Source organism: Siphateles boraxobius, unplaced genomic scaffold, assembly GCF_051911475.1.
Source record: "Siphateles boraxobius isolate OS27281-9 unplaced genomic scaffold, OSU_SipBor_1 16, whole genome shotgun sequence".
NCBI lineage: Eukaryota > Metazoa > Chordata > Actinopteri > Cypriniformes > Leuciscidae > Siphateles > Siphateles boraxobius.
The window spans coordinates 9,876,950-9,891,746 of record NW_027508766.1 but is presented as its reverse complement, the minus strand read 5'-3'; the positions used below and the strand labels follow the sequence as shown (position 1 = coordinate 9,891,746).

The following is a 14,797-nucleotide window of genomic DNA, read 5'->3' as shown; positions in this document are numbered from 1 at the left end:
TTTGAAAGACATGTTTTCTCTGTGTTAAGAACTCGTACATTAAAGTCAGCATGAAACTGTAAGTCGCCCAAGGTCCTGCATCCGATCAGCACGGAAGGTCTCTGCGTGTTACTGTCTTTTCTCGCGGCAAAGTATTTTTGGTTAAACGCAATACATTTTCTCATGTATTTTCTCGTTATTATATCTGACTCCATAAATGAAAAAGGTTTTAATGATATCTGTGCATCATTAAATGTGAGCGAATGTTTTACTATTCTATTTAAACTCTTGAATGAAAATAATGTCAAATTCAATTAGAATAATCAAATGTCACAATTTAATGTCAGGTAAATGTATCATTACAATTTCATAACCAATTCAAAGATAATCATAGCAAAACATCAAATACTCTAGAAGAAAGAGGAAAAAGTTTACCCGACAAGAAATGTGTGAGGCTGAGAGTCTCGCAACTCACAGCCTCACGGGCCAAAATATAGAAAAGGCCCTAAGCTCTCGCTGCGTTTCATTATATACCCAGACCTCATTTCAAATCTAAACATCATCCACAGTGGAAATTTACCTGTAAGTCACCATTTGCTAGCAGTGGAAAATTAGCATTCAGTCAAATGTTCAGAAGGTGTTAACTCAAAGACACCCCCTCCAGTGTGAAAGATGTTTCTAAACTTCCTAAGAACTTTATTACCTTTTGGTTTACTTCTTTGGGAATGAGACATTTCAAATAATACCAAACATGTATAAAACTCGATGATAATCATTCATATTAAACCATTTAGATTCTTGTGTGAGTTTGGGAGATCTCTGCCAGGATGAAGAATGGGGGAGAGAAATGTAGATTAGGATGAGGGAGGTGAGACCTGATGCGTACGCACAAAACAGGCCCTGAAAGAGACGTAGGGCCTACGCCACTTCCGACGCATACGTTTTGATTTATAAAAGCAAACTTGAAGGGAAAATTTGCGCATGCATGCACACTCTGTTTTGGAGATGGAGCAGTTTGGCGACACCGATGGTGAGCTGGAGTTAAATGTATTTTTGGTCACTTTTAGACAGAAAATCTAAAGAAAACTATACATATACAGAAGATAATACAAATATAATTTCACTCACCAAGCCCATCACTTGAAGCAAACATCCATCCCTTCTTAACCCTCTACCGCACGCATTATGATAGACTTATAGAAAAAAATATTTGACTCTTTTTATTTTCTTAGAATGGCTTAACTTGAAGTGCTGTAAAAACAATTTTTTATTTTTTTATTTTATTTTAAGGTCCTTTATGATATGTTGCCATACGGCAACAACATACAACAGTGGAATTTTTTTAGAAAAAAAAAAGCCATTTAAATTCGATTTCTTTCCGTAATAGCCTACAAATGCATTGGCAGTATGACAAGCCGTTTTAACTTTTATTCATTTCCAGGATACTAATTCTTAATATCAACAATTAAATTTTTACTAGGTAAAATGATAGTTATTGATATATTAGTATATATATATATATAGATATATTAGAATCAGTGTTGGGGGTAACTTATTACAAGTAACTTGAGTTACGTAATCAGATTACTTTTTCAAGTAACTAGTAAAGTAACGCATTACTTTTTCAATTTACAACAAAATATCTGAGTTACTTTTTCAAATAAGTAACGCTAGTTACTTTTTCACATTTATTGACTGACAGCTCTCCTGTCCCCATGTTGAGAGAAATAAAGTGAGGTGTTGTGTGCATTTGCATTGAACATGCATTTACTCATCTCACTTGCACAAAAATATTCAGTATTCCTCAAAATGAATAAAAACAGTCAAATGCAATCTCAGAATTTTCTGCAAAAGTTTTATAATTAACTATGTTAAATTACACAAATATACTTTATGTATTTAATCTCACTTTATTAACCAAAGTCTTTGCTGCTGACCTACAATGATCTAATTCAACCATACTAATAAGCAAAAATTACTTTAGATTAGGTTTAGAAATAAGAGTGTTGAACTTCCTTCTCCTGTATCCTATTGTTATTTAATCAAGAACAGCAGCAGCTGAAAGGTTTGTTTGAGCGGCGCCCTCTACTGTACAGTAGTAAATATGCATTTCCTTCAGCCTGAGGCTTATACATTTAACTTTTGATGTGAAAGGGCCTTAACAATTGGCAAAAATAGATTGTTTTAGCTGTTATTAAAAAACAAACAAACAAGCCCATGCAGGTGAGAAAAAGTAACGCAAAAGGAATGTAACGCATTACTTTCCATAAAAAGTAGCTAAGTAACGTACTTAGTTACTTTTTTGGGGAGTAACCCAATATTGTAATGCATTACTTTTAGAAGTAACTTTCCCCAACACAGATTAGAATTAGATTTCTACTATAACAATGGCAATTTTTGATATTAATAATTTAATTTTCACTAGTCACAATGTTAACTTCTGATATCATGAATGTGACTGTAACTAGTAAGAATTTTAGACATTTTAGATATCTAAAATAATATTGATATCAGATTTTCAGATATCAAAATGTTTTTTACTGTTAGCAATTCAATTGTTGATATCAAGAATAGACATTTCAACTAGTGACATTTGAATTATTGATATCAGGAATTCACATATTTACTAACAAAGAAATTATTGATATCAAAATTATATTTCTACTAGAAAGAAATAAATTATTGATATCAACAATTGATTTTGAATGGCAGCCTATGGTGACATTTTAGTGAAAATACAATTTTCAAGAATTCATATCCTGGAAATGAATAAAAGTTCAAACAGTTTCCATATTGGCAGTCCTTTACCTATGACTAATCAACATTATATCACTAGCATTAATGCTGTTATTGCTACAGCTTAACAGATTGCAGCTGACCTGTCTAGCTAGCTAAACTATTGCAATAATGTCATTCCACTATTGCACAGTGTTGCCGCTTGGCAACACAGACATTTGATCGATTGTAAAGTGTTACTGATTCATGATAGCTAACACTGTCTTTCATACATATAATATACATTAAATTTACAACATCAACACAACTAAAATTTAATTTTCCATAATTACCTTCTTGATTCTCACTGTTTTGTTTTGTAAAGTAAATAATATTTAGTAATATTATCATAATGTTCCTATTTTCATTTGATGTGTTATGCATTCTAATAATTGTATCAACATATTTTATTAGAATGCCAAGGAAAGAAAGAATAGAAACAAAAAAAATCAAGAAGTAATAATTTTTTTATTTAGTGCCCTTTTTGGTCCCTCCGCCCCTGAGGAGGTCTGTGCACGCCACTGGTCCTAATCATAATTACAGTGCATGTTCACAATAACAGTTTCAATAAATAAAATAATGATTTAAACTATGTTTTACTTCTGATATAAACATTTACATTAAATATGCCATTCTCATTAATGGAGTTAAACACTTAAACTACATGAAATCATTACTGAGAAGTTACAGCATTTTTTATATTCAATAAATAGAAATATTTGTTGTGGATGCAATGCTTTTGAACACTTTACCTCTGGCATGCTGTGTTTTAATGTTAACTACTAAGATAATTGCTTATCATGATAATAGCAGATTGTCTGAGAAATTAGTTTCGTGCAAATAATGCACAACAAGGTCTATCTGTTTCCATAAAATTTAAATCAATTAAAAATACTCTTTTGCCAGTGGAAAAGATTGAGAAAAAATTTCTCTGAAATGGATTTTACACTATTTGATTTATTCATTCAAAAACAAGGCAAGGATATATCGGCTACTAAATGATTTTTATTAATGTAAAGTGACGGCACATTCGTATTTCATTTTTTCCTAATCTCTTGTACCGTTAGTCATGTTATCACGTGAATGAATAATCATATGCAAGTGATATGCAGATGAGGATATGCATAGTAAAACTAGGCGTTGTAAGCTCCATATATGTGGTTATTTCAGGGAGGAGACGCATGTGCGCACAATCTTCTGCTGACTGGGATTTATAAAGTGAATTCTGCGCAGGTTCTGGCGTACGCACGGTTTATAAGTCTGAATATTTTTGTTTGCGTATGCCATTTTTGGCTTTCGGGGGCACGCACACTTTTAGTAAGGATCCTACGCAACGTTTTATAAATGAGACCCCTGATGAACCCCTGTTAAGCAAATATTCTAGACAGAGGTTTCTGCCAGTTCTTCTACGTACTCTTTATTTTTAAGTCAAATGAACCTGATTACTGATAGACTCTCACCTTTTGTCTTTAATGGCTCTTGGAGCCCCTTCCCATTATTTGAATGGTTATGCTGATTGGATTATGACTGGTGACACACTAGAGTCTGGGCCGGGTTGCTAAAACTGTATACATTCTAAAGGTAGTGTTGATGTTAGTAGTCTGCAGCACACTTCAGAAACCCTCCACCTCCCCCAGCTCCACCTGTACAGATCTGCTACGGGGGTTAATTCATGTATGTTACATGCAGCGGCATGTCTTACATGCTTACAGCAATATATGAATGTATTGGAATGAATGTATTGGCAGTAGCAAATCCCGTACTTGCTCTGCAGCAGAGCGTAGCAGATCTATTCCGTCAAGACCAAATATATTAACATTGCCATATCCATTACCATGCCAATCTCTCTGAGAGTTGTCATGACAGAAATACTGCAATATAAAAATGGTCAATTTTGATTTCATGCTGACTTTAACGTATGCTGATGTTTTAATTGTGTTTCAGTAAGCCTCTTAGAACACTTTAATACAATTTGTGAATGACAAATGCTGTTTCCTTTATCATACTCAATGTACTCCTATATAAACAGAGATTTGAATACAAGACATACAAGAAGTTCAAGCAACCAAATGAAGAGCAGATGACCTTTTCTGTAAAGGCCAGTAGGCGCATAGAGCCCAGCTGACATTTGAGACGCATTTTGGGGTGTTGCTCTACATGACCTTGGTCAAAAAAGATATGCATGCGCAAATCTGTTCATTTCAAGTTGTTAATGGTAATTATTTGTTGCATAGTGTAGTATAAAACAAAATTTGTGTATAGAAATGCTTGCCTGTGTTCTGTGATTTCTCCTGTGTTGTAGCCCACAGCTTTTCTGGGAGGTTCTGATCCTAAGGAGTATTATTTTGGGCTTGGTAGCAAAGAAAGCACCCACATTTAAGGCAATAAGAGCATGAGGCAATGCTTGTTTGGAAATATGTCTTCGAAATCTGTTGAATATGGAGAGCGACGTCTATAGCAGTGCTGAAATATATTGCGTAAACAGTGCTTGTTGAGGATTACAATTTAAATTAAGTCCTCGGAAAGCATGTTAATTGCACTTTTCAGCACTGTGAATCAAATATAAAACGCTGTTTATCCATTTTCTTTAAATGTGTTTGATGTGTTTAGTCACAGTTCTAGGTTTGACTTTGAGTTATTGGGACACATTTACATATAAATAAATACACAGTTTTATTAATGCGATCCATTTAGCAGACCTCCAGTGTTCATTAAGACATGATAGTCATAAACACTCATGAGCTTTGATTTGTGACCCATGACCTTATAACCCCTGAGTATATGTCATGTGACAACAGTGAACATAAATAATTAGCTTAGAGCCAAGAAACGTGCTTTATAAGTTAGGCTCTTTGAGCTCTGGCTCTACTAGCATTCAGACTATACTGTCACTTGATCTGCTTCACCAATATAACCTTGGCCTTCATCCACTCACTGTGTGTGTAAAAAAGACTGCCTAGAGTCTCTTCAGTTAGTCTCTGTCTGTCCAACTGCAGCAACTCTCGGATACTGTAAGAATGTCGGATCAGTCGGTCTTTGATGTGGACGTATGGACCCTCACTCGTTTCGTGATGGAGAAGGGCCGGAAGGTGAAGGGGGCCACCGGAGAACTCACACAGCTCATTAATTCCTTGTTAACTGCTATTAAAGCTATTTCATCTGCTGTCAGGAAAGCTGGACTCAATCATCTGTAAGTTTCACTGAATTATTTTGCGTTATGAGAAGGAATATGTTTTACTCTAACTGTGTTGTGAACACAGTCTTTGAGTGTATGAAGCAGAAGAGGGTAAAACCAATTATAAAATCAAAATGTGAGGACAAATAGACAGACCTTTATGGCTTTAGAGACTAGTTAAAGTTAGTAAAAGAACTGTAAAGTTACAGTGTATGGTTAGTTAAACAACAAACTAGGTTGCTTTTTATTTTACAGTATGTGCACTTACGTGTGTGGTTACAGTACTTAGAAAGTAGCCAGTAATAGGTAACTACATGGGTAAAGGTTTAGGGGTAGGTTCGGGTTTAGTATCTAGTCATTACCCAGTTTGAATAATGTGTAATCCAAAAAAAAGTGAGACAGAAGATGAATGGTATAAGAGACACTTTAACAAACACAGAGAAATCAACAAGCCAACATTAAACATCAATGATAACTCAGAGACGATGCCGAAGAAAGAACTAAGAGAAACTGAGGGCTTAAATACACAGGGAAGGTAATCAATCAAACAAAGAACAGGTGTGAAACGCAATCAGAAACCATAGCAACAAATAATGATCAAGAGCTCAGGCAAACAGCGACAGTGAACACATAGCTAAACAGAACATGACTGTAACAACATGCGGAACAGGACTGAAAAATAAAAGCGCTACCATAAATCCATTTTAGTAGTTTGTAATGTAGTTGTCTTTGTAAAGAAATATTAATAATAACATCATTATAATAAATCCTAATAATTATAAAATAATATAAATGATCTATTACATGTGAGGCTGTTCATTTCTAATTTAATAATATGTAATTCTCGTGATGACAGCATTTCTGATTTTCGATAATATTAGTATGTTGTTTCACTGAACACAGTCAAGGTCTTGCCGGGCAAGTGAACGTCACAGGCGATGAGCAGAAGAAGTTGGATGTGCTTTCCAATGATCTGGTCATCAATATGCTGAATGCCTCTTATGGCACCTGTTTGATGGTTTCTGAGGAGAACGAGAATGTCATCTACACACCTGCAGAGAAAAGAGTATGAGCTTTGTGATATAAGTCTTGTTTATGAATATATATATATATATTACTGTTCAAGAAAAAGGTCTGTCCTTATTTACTCACTCTCATGTCGTTCCAAACCTGTAGGATGTTTTTCTTTCCACAAAAAAATTTAGGTAGAAGTTTTATGCTGCTCTTTTCAAAGTCAGTCACGCTCCTAAAATTGCATTTTAAAAGCTTCACAAAAGTTGGAAAACAAACTTGGAAATTTAAATCAATATTCACTGAAAAATTAGGAAAATCACATCCAACATCATTAGTGTCAAAGTGTCTTGATGTGAACGTATACTAAGAGTAAGAGAGATATTTCCATTGGTTTGGCTTCATTGGTTTGAATTTGTAAACGTATTGACTATAATGTTGCTTTTGCCATTTTTTTCTTTAGCTTGACAGGCCCTTGCCTTTCCTTTTGTGTTCAAAGAAGAAATAAAGTAGCCTAATACAGGTTTAAAACAACATGAGCGTGAGTAAATGATGACAAAATATATATTGGGAACTATTCCTTTAACATACCACCAAAGGTAGAAAGAATAGAATGTATATAAATTGGAGTTGTTATTTCAGCAATGAATTTTGGTCTAACAATTTGCCTAAATATGAATGTGCTTATGATAAAATGATACTGCAACTCTTTGGAAACATTGTTATGAGATAAAAAAAGAAGAATAATCTAGCTCAAAATGTGTTGTTTACAATGTTTTACAAAGTCTCAAAATATCTCCAAACAACAACAATTAAAGATAATAATAATAATAATAATCAAATATTTTGAGCTGGATGTTATCAAAACAGTTAGAATGGGATAAAGTATGATTCGTTTCCATATACATACAATTGTCAATGTTAAAATGGGGAAAACTTAAATAGTTAGGTAAAATAAAATTGCATGTCTGGAATAATTAAATAAATAAAGCCCTTAGAAATGTCTGTGTGGTTTCAAAATAGTTATGGCTGCTATGTAAATTAGGCTATGTGTCAGTCTAATGTGCCCTGTGTTCATGCATATTTGTTGGAGTTCATTCAGATAATTACCACATGAGGTCGCCGTCTCATTACGGATGCATACTCAGTTCAGGCTGCTGTTTGTCACAGGGAAAATATATAGTCTGTTTTGATCCTCTGGATGGCTCCTCCAACATTGACTGTTTGGCCCCCATAGGCACCATCTTTGCCATCTACAAAAGAGTGAGTGATTGTTTGTACTGCATCTGTTGACTGCGAGATTGGAGTTGCATGTGCATTTGGTGTAGCCTACTTTTTGATGCATGCGAGAAACCCATAATCAAATGCAATAAATAAATACATAATATACTTGTATTTCAATGTAGCCTAAGCTTTTTGTCATGTGGTATGCGAGATGGATTGGTTTGATGTTTGGTGTTCTTCTGCCACTCTCCCATGCAGATTGACGAGGTATGCTGACTGCATTTGACCCTGCCTGATGACAAATATTGGCTAAGCATGGATTCAGTATAACTTTAAATTGATTTTATTAAGTGTACCAGATTGTAACGAACAACAAAGGCACAGCTGAGTCTATTATTTAACGTTTGTTATGTTTTAATATTTAAAACATGCACTCTAGGTGGTGTCATTGGGTTTGTTAAATGTGACGTGTATGTACAAGTTTATTTGCTTTAACGGTCCATTTAATCACGATGAGCCTAAACTCACTCTTTTGTCTTTGTGGACGGGCAGCTGATTCAGTTGTTTTTCCTGTTTCAGACCTCAGACGGAGAACCGACTGTCAAGGACGCCCTACAGCCGGGCAATCAGATCGTGTGTGCGGGTTACGCGCTTTACGGCAGCGCCACGGTGGTGGCTATCAGTACAGGAACTGGAGTTGACTTCTTCATGCTGGATCCAGTACGATCTGCTGAAATGATAGACTAATGATGAATAATAATGCCAGGACTTTATTAAATAAATATGAAAAGTAGGATGTTCTGAAATCAGAGTTTTATGGCCATGTAGCCTAATCCAAGGTCAGTTCATTAAAGCAGTGGTTCTCAAATCCAGTCCTTGGATTGTTCCAACCTACAGGTTGTTCCAAACCTGTATGAGTTTCTTTCGTCTGTTGAACACAAAAGAAGATATTTTAAAGACAGCTGGTAACCAGACAGTTGAAGGCACCCATTGACTCCTATGGTATTTTTTCCCTGGAAGCCAATGGGAAGTCAATTGGCATTCTTCAAAATATTTTATTTTGTGGTTAACAGAAGAAATAAACTCATTCAGGTTTGGAACAACTTGAGGTTGAGTAAATGATGACAGAATTTTCATTTTTGGGTGAACTATATCTCTTTAAAGGCACACCAAACGATTTAAGTGAATCATTTACAGCTTAACAACGATTATGAGCAAAGTAAGAAGACACCGGACATAATATTGTCTTAAAAAGAAAAATAGTTATGTAGTAAAATGTGAAACTTTTTTTTATACTTATATAATGTGTAACTGAGAGTTGTTTCACTTCTCTTTATGGTTTAACATCTTTGGAGTTTTTTTACACATTAAGAGAGGCACTTCTTTTTTCAATGTCGGATAAAAGTCTTGAATAGTTTGTGGCTGTAGTGAACTAGTTTTGATTCCTCATCTTAGGCCAATTTATATTTAGTTTCATTACAGCATACTAACAGTACAGTAGGATGTCATTGTGTAACATGAGCTCATTATTTTTTTTTTATGTTTCTCTTCTTCAGGCAATTGGAGAATTCATTCTGACAGACAGAAATGTGAAGATCAAGAAAAAGGGGAAGATTTACAGTATCAACGAGGGCTATGCTAAGTACTTTGAGCCTGCAGTCAATGAGTATATAAAGCACAAGAAATACCCAGAGGTGGGTTCCCTACAGAGACATACATAGCCAAAGAATGTTGCTTTGTCTTTTTATATTATTTTGGGAAAGTCTTATTGTTGCTGGCCAAGATTTTTGACTGAGTCCGTAAGACCACAGCACAAATCAACCGTTGAGTGCACATGGTGATTTGCTGTGTACAAAACATCATGTGAGAGAGCCATACGTACTCACATGTTCATGACATGTTGCGACAGAACAGAGAATGTTGCTTAGCTGGCCTAAAGATCACTTGGTTTAAAACAAAGTGAGTCTGAATAATGCCTGCTGACTGATCAACAGCTTGCATGACTGCATTGCCGTGCTTAGCATCAGCTGATGTTCACACACGTTACATATGCTGGAAAGTGATGAGCGACTTCCTTTGCAGAATGAGGTTTGTTTTTTTCTATCTTTCCTGGAACATAGACTCAGCATATGTAACTGATTTGAGAGCGACTGCGTGCAGTGAGTGATCATAAAATATGCTGAGTATGAATTTTCCGTGTGTCAGCTAGTTAATTATTAATATAATTTTTTTGTTTTTTTTGTTTTTTGTGAATAGATTTGAGATCTTGTGTTTCCAGTAAACATGTGAATACATGTTTTTGTTGCTTGATTTTAAGATCGTCTTAAGCAGTCTGATGGAGATAAGGAAAAAGTAAACAAGAAAAAAAAACTGAAGAGCTTGTCTTAGATAAAATACTGCATTACGAAATGGGAAACTTGCTAATCACGTTCATTATGTTATCCACTCTGGCATGTTTTATGTGGAATATCTTGTTGTTTTCGTAGAAGTGTTGTCAGAAACATGCTATCTCATGAAGTATTGATTTGTCTGTTGTGTCTGTCATTGCTTGAAGTGGGGTTGGCTAAGGGAACATGCTACCACCTTAAAATCCAAATGTAAAGCCAAATATTACAACTTTATGTAGTTTGTTTTTGTTGTTTTTTCTGCTCACATCTTTCTATAGGAAGAGGGACTTCATTTGGTACACGTATGGGTTACACACTATTTTAAGGTGTCCTTTACAGTGTAATTATACAAATACATACTGATAAATATGAATTACCAACATGTACTTACTATATAATTAAGATTAGGAGTAGGGTTTGGTTTAGGGTTAGTTGCTGTTTTATAGTAAGTAGATGTAAGGTGTGTATCAGGGACACTGTAAAATAAAGTGTTATTGATGTGTTTTAGCTGTCCAGCTGGGTTTCAGTTTCCTGGAACTTCTCACACTACTTCCTGCTTTCCTATCCTCTTTTATTAAAGCACTTGTGACCTTTTGTTCCCGACAATGTTTGTTTAGATTGTGTGCAGACTGTAGTGCAAGTTGAAATAATTTTCAGTTCATTCAAAAATCCAAGCCTAGAATGATAGATATGAACAAAGTTTGAGTTTTTGATAATTCGTATGAATACTGATGACATGTCCTGATATGATGTTTGATGAAATGTAATTGTCTCACAGGACGGTAGTGCCCCGTATGGTGCCAGGTATGTTGGGTCGATGGTGTCTGATATACACCGCACCATCGCTTATGGCGGCATATTCATGTACCCAGCCAATGAGAAGAGTCCAAAAGGAAAGGTGAGCTCACATGTTTTAAGATATTCAAGGCAAACTGTGGAAACTGGTTATAAAAAGCACATTAGGTGATTGTGATATTATAAATAATGAGTATGATGAAACTTAGAGTGTTTCACGTCAGGTTAGTCTTATGGTTGTGTCCAGTGTTATTTTGGTATTATTTATGTATTATAGCATTTATTATTAGCAGTTATTTTCACTTTTATTTAAATTTGAGTTTGTTTTAGTAACATTATGTGCTGTTGTGATTTTATTTTAAGTATTTCTATTTAGCTTTCATTTTTATTTCAGTTTTAGTAATTTTAGTATTTCAACATATTTTATTTTATTTTGTTGCCAAGGGAAGATTTCTCATTTTTTCCATTCAGGTTTGTTTTTTAGATTACATTTTCATCTAACATATTTATTTATTTATTTAACTTTATTTTAATAGATTATTGCAGCTGTGACGTCAAAACCCAGAAGACTAATTGTCTTGTTGTATATCTAGTATATCTTGTATATCTATGATTGTAAAAAAATCATAGATATAACAGTATTGTTCCTGTAGTGTGTGGAGTGCCACGATGTGACCAAGACAACGCAGCACACACTAAGGCTGCCTCCAAAATCGCATACTCTCTTGAGTAGGTACTTGTTTTGAAAAAGTAATTACTTGACGATCGCTAATAAAGTGTGTACTATATAATATAAATGTGTGTAGCATTAATGTAATTCCGACTACATTCAGCATGTTGTCATTATCACGTGACCTACCAGCGTCCGTTACATTGCTTCTCTGCCATTCATAAACCCTCTCCCGTGGCCTTATGGGATAGTAAAGTCTCCATCGTATGCACACTTCAGAATCTTGCCGGAAGTAGGTCATCCAAGGAACTTTTTGCTTACTCTTTCATGAGTAGGCCTACTGTGAATTCAGACATACTTTTTTGTCACATACTGTTTTTCGCCTACTGTATAGTGGGGAGTATGTCATTTCGGATGCAGCCTAACAGATTCCCTTCACCAACAGTGTCCTGATTGAGAGCACTGGAAATCTCGCAAAAGCTCTACAGGTCAAACTTGACTTTAGAGTAGACAAACATGGCGGACTGCGGAAAAGAAGAAACTGCGATAACAGACCTTATTCACACCAGCGCCATCTTTGATTTTTAAAGGGAATAAAATTTTATTCTCGTCAGGGGGTTGTACTGTTATTTAATGTGTATTTGGATTGTTCTGCTGACGAAACACTGCAAAAATATCTTTCCAAGACATTTCAGTAGACAAAGTGATGTGATCTGGGAGCTTTATACAGCTTTTAAAGCGAATTCCATTAAAAACACGGTAAGTCTATTCCTCACAGCTTCACTTTCACACCTGGCATGGCGCTGCTCTGAATAAGGTCTAGTGTTTGGACTGCTTATTATTCGCTAGTAAAAAAGAAAAAATAAGCCCTCACACAACAGGATTTCTGATTGTAAGTATTCAACATGTGCAACCCGACGATCAACCAAGCAAATTTAATCACTTCTAACACTTGTCACACCACAGGAAAATCTGATCAAATAATCTGTAGAACCATCAAGATAATCAGGACTTTACCCAGGATTGACGGAGGGGAGAATTGGGCCTAAAATCGTCCGGATTGTCTTGAAGTGTGTGGCTGCCTTTAGTCCTCTGGGGTTTTGACGTCACGCCTACAGCACTCTATTGACAATATTTACGTATTAATTCTAGCTTTAGTTAGCAGACTAGGTCAATCTATCATAAGTTATACTGTAAATGACTTGAGGGTTTACAGCAGGTGCAGGCAGGTCGTATTCTGATAACAGATAACCTCATTTGAGGTTGAAGAGCTGTGTCATTCCTGACAATGGCCAGTGATCAAACACACAGCATATACCTTAACTGGAGCAAATACACACTATAGCATGAAAGTAGTGACTCAGATACAGTATCTGCAGTTCATGCTGCTTTTCAAGAAATTCCAGTGTATTAACTTTTATATGCATTTACACAGTCCAGTTTCTCTGTTCTACATAGAGAAGACTAAAATGAATCCATAAAACATACTCGATGACCCAAATTGACAATTGATACGAGAAAATGAAACATACCGACTTCAATCTCGGAGGTAAAACTACGATAAGTGTTCACGGGTTTAGACCCTTTGAAAAATAACTTGGATTGTCAGCGTTATGCAACTTCTTTTTTTCTCTCCAGCTGAGGTTGCTGTACGAGTGTAACCCCATAGCTTTCCTGATCGAGCAGGCCGGAGGCATTGCCACGACAGGCACCCAGCGCGTCCTGGATATTATTCCCGAGGGACTGCACCAGAGAGCGCCCTTTGTGGCGGGCTCTCCGGATGATGTGGAGGAGTACTTGTCCTTTGTCAAGAAACAGAAAAAATAGAGATTTTGGTTGTGATTTGATCCGGTGAAAATCACATGATATGGAGTTAGCATGCAAGACATCACAGTAGCTTTTTTTAAAATTGTAGAAGCAATGCTTTTGTAAACAGAATCACATTAAATTTCATGTATTTAAAATAATTTTTTTTCTTGCCTTATTTCACTTTTCTGTTCAGATTTGTTCTTCTACCCCTTTCGCAATCTGTCTTTCTTCCTCACTTATTTTATGCGAACACGATGTGCCTTCAGTAATGTGTTGTTTGTTAGTTGGTAAAGCGTTTACACCCTCGGGTTCTAACAAACCACTCCCAACTAGTACAGGAGCCAAAACCCAGTAATCTCCACCCCACAAGTCTTAGTTTTCTGGTCATGACAACGGCCCATGTAATGGCAAAATGCCAAGAGATAAACAAATAGGACATATTGAGTAAATGAACAGCCCTCCATGTTAATGTTCACCTCTCCTGAAGATCAAAACTCAATACAGTGAAGAAATCGATTGTGACATAGTATGTCTTGAAAACCTTTTTTTAAACCCTCATGAACATGACATATGCTGGTGATTAGAAAGCAGTACTGAAAACCAGTACCATTCAATCATAACCAACTAACTTCCTGTTTGAATAGGCTTAGTTACACTAGTTTGGATTTTCTGTTTGCTAGTCAAGTCAATAAAATGTCGCAGTGAGGTGAAAGGAATACGTTTGTTTTGCAAATATGTAAAGCTAGAGCAAAATATACTGTACACACTATCGTTCAAAAGTTAAGATTCTTTTCCTCCAAAAAATTCTAATCCTCACCAAGAATGCATTTATTTGATCAGAAATACAGTGACGTATTCCAATATAAAATATGTTTTCGATGAAATTTGTTTTTGTGATGGCAAAGCTGAATTTTCAGGAATTACTCCAGTCTTCAGTGTCACATGATCCTTCAGAAATCATTCTAACATACT

At 35.5% G+C, this 14,797-nt stretch overlaps 1 protein-coding gene across 1 annotated transcript; it reads left to right on the top strand.

The window, feature by feature from the left end:
- Positions 1-952: 952 nt before the first annotated feature.
- On the top strand, positions 953-13,983 carry fbp2 (fructose-1,6-bisphosphatase 2). The gene is made up of 8 exons (XM_077231547.1): positions 953-1,009; positions 5,751-5,944; positions 6,833-6,995; positions 8,111-8,203; positions 8,744-8,884; positions 9,721-9,858; positions 11,330-11,449; positions 13,655-13,983. Exons 1-8 carry the CDS (start codon positions 965-967, stop codon positions 13,841-13,843), a joined length of 1,083 nt encoding a protein of 360 aa, XP_077087662.1. The 5' UTR covers positions 953-964; the 3' UTR covers positions 13,844-13,983.
- Positions 13,984-14,797: the final 814 nt, after the last annotated feature.

Coding starts and splice junctions, on each gene's coding strand:
- fbp2 (XM_077231547.1), top strand. CDS start 965: ATGCACACTCTGTTTTGGAGATGGAGCAGTTTGGCGACACCGATG. Junction 1,010..5,750: donor GCAGTTTGGCGACACCGATG/GTGAGCTGGAGT, acceptor GTCCAACTGCAG/CAACTCTCGGATACTGTAAG. Junction 9,859..11,329: donor AGCACAAGAAATACCCAGAG/GTGGGTTCCCTA, acceptor ATTGTCTCACAG/GACGGTAGTGCCCCGTATGG.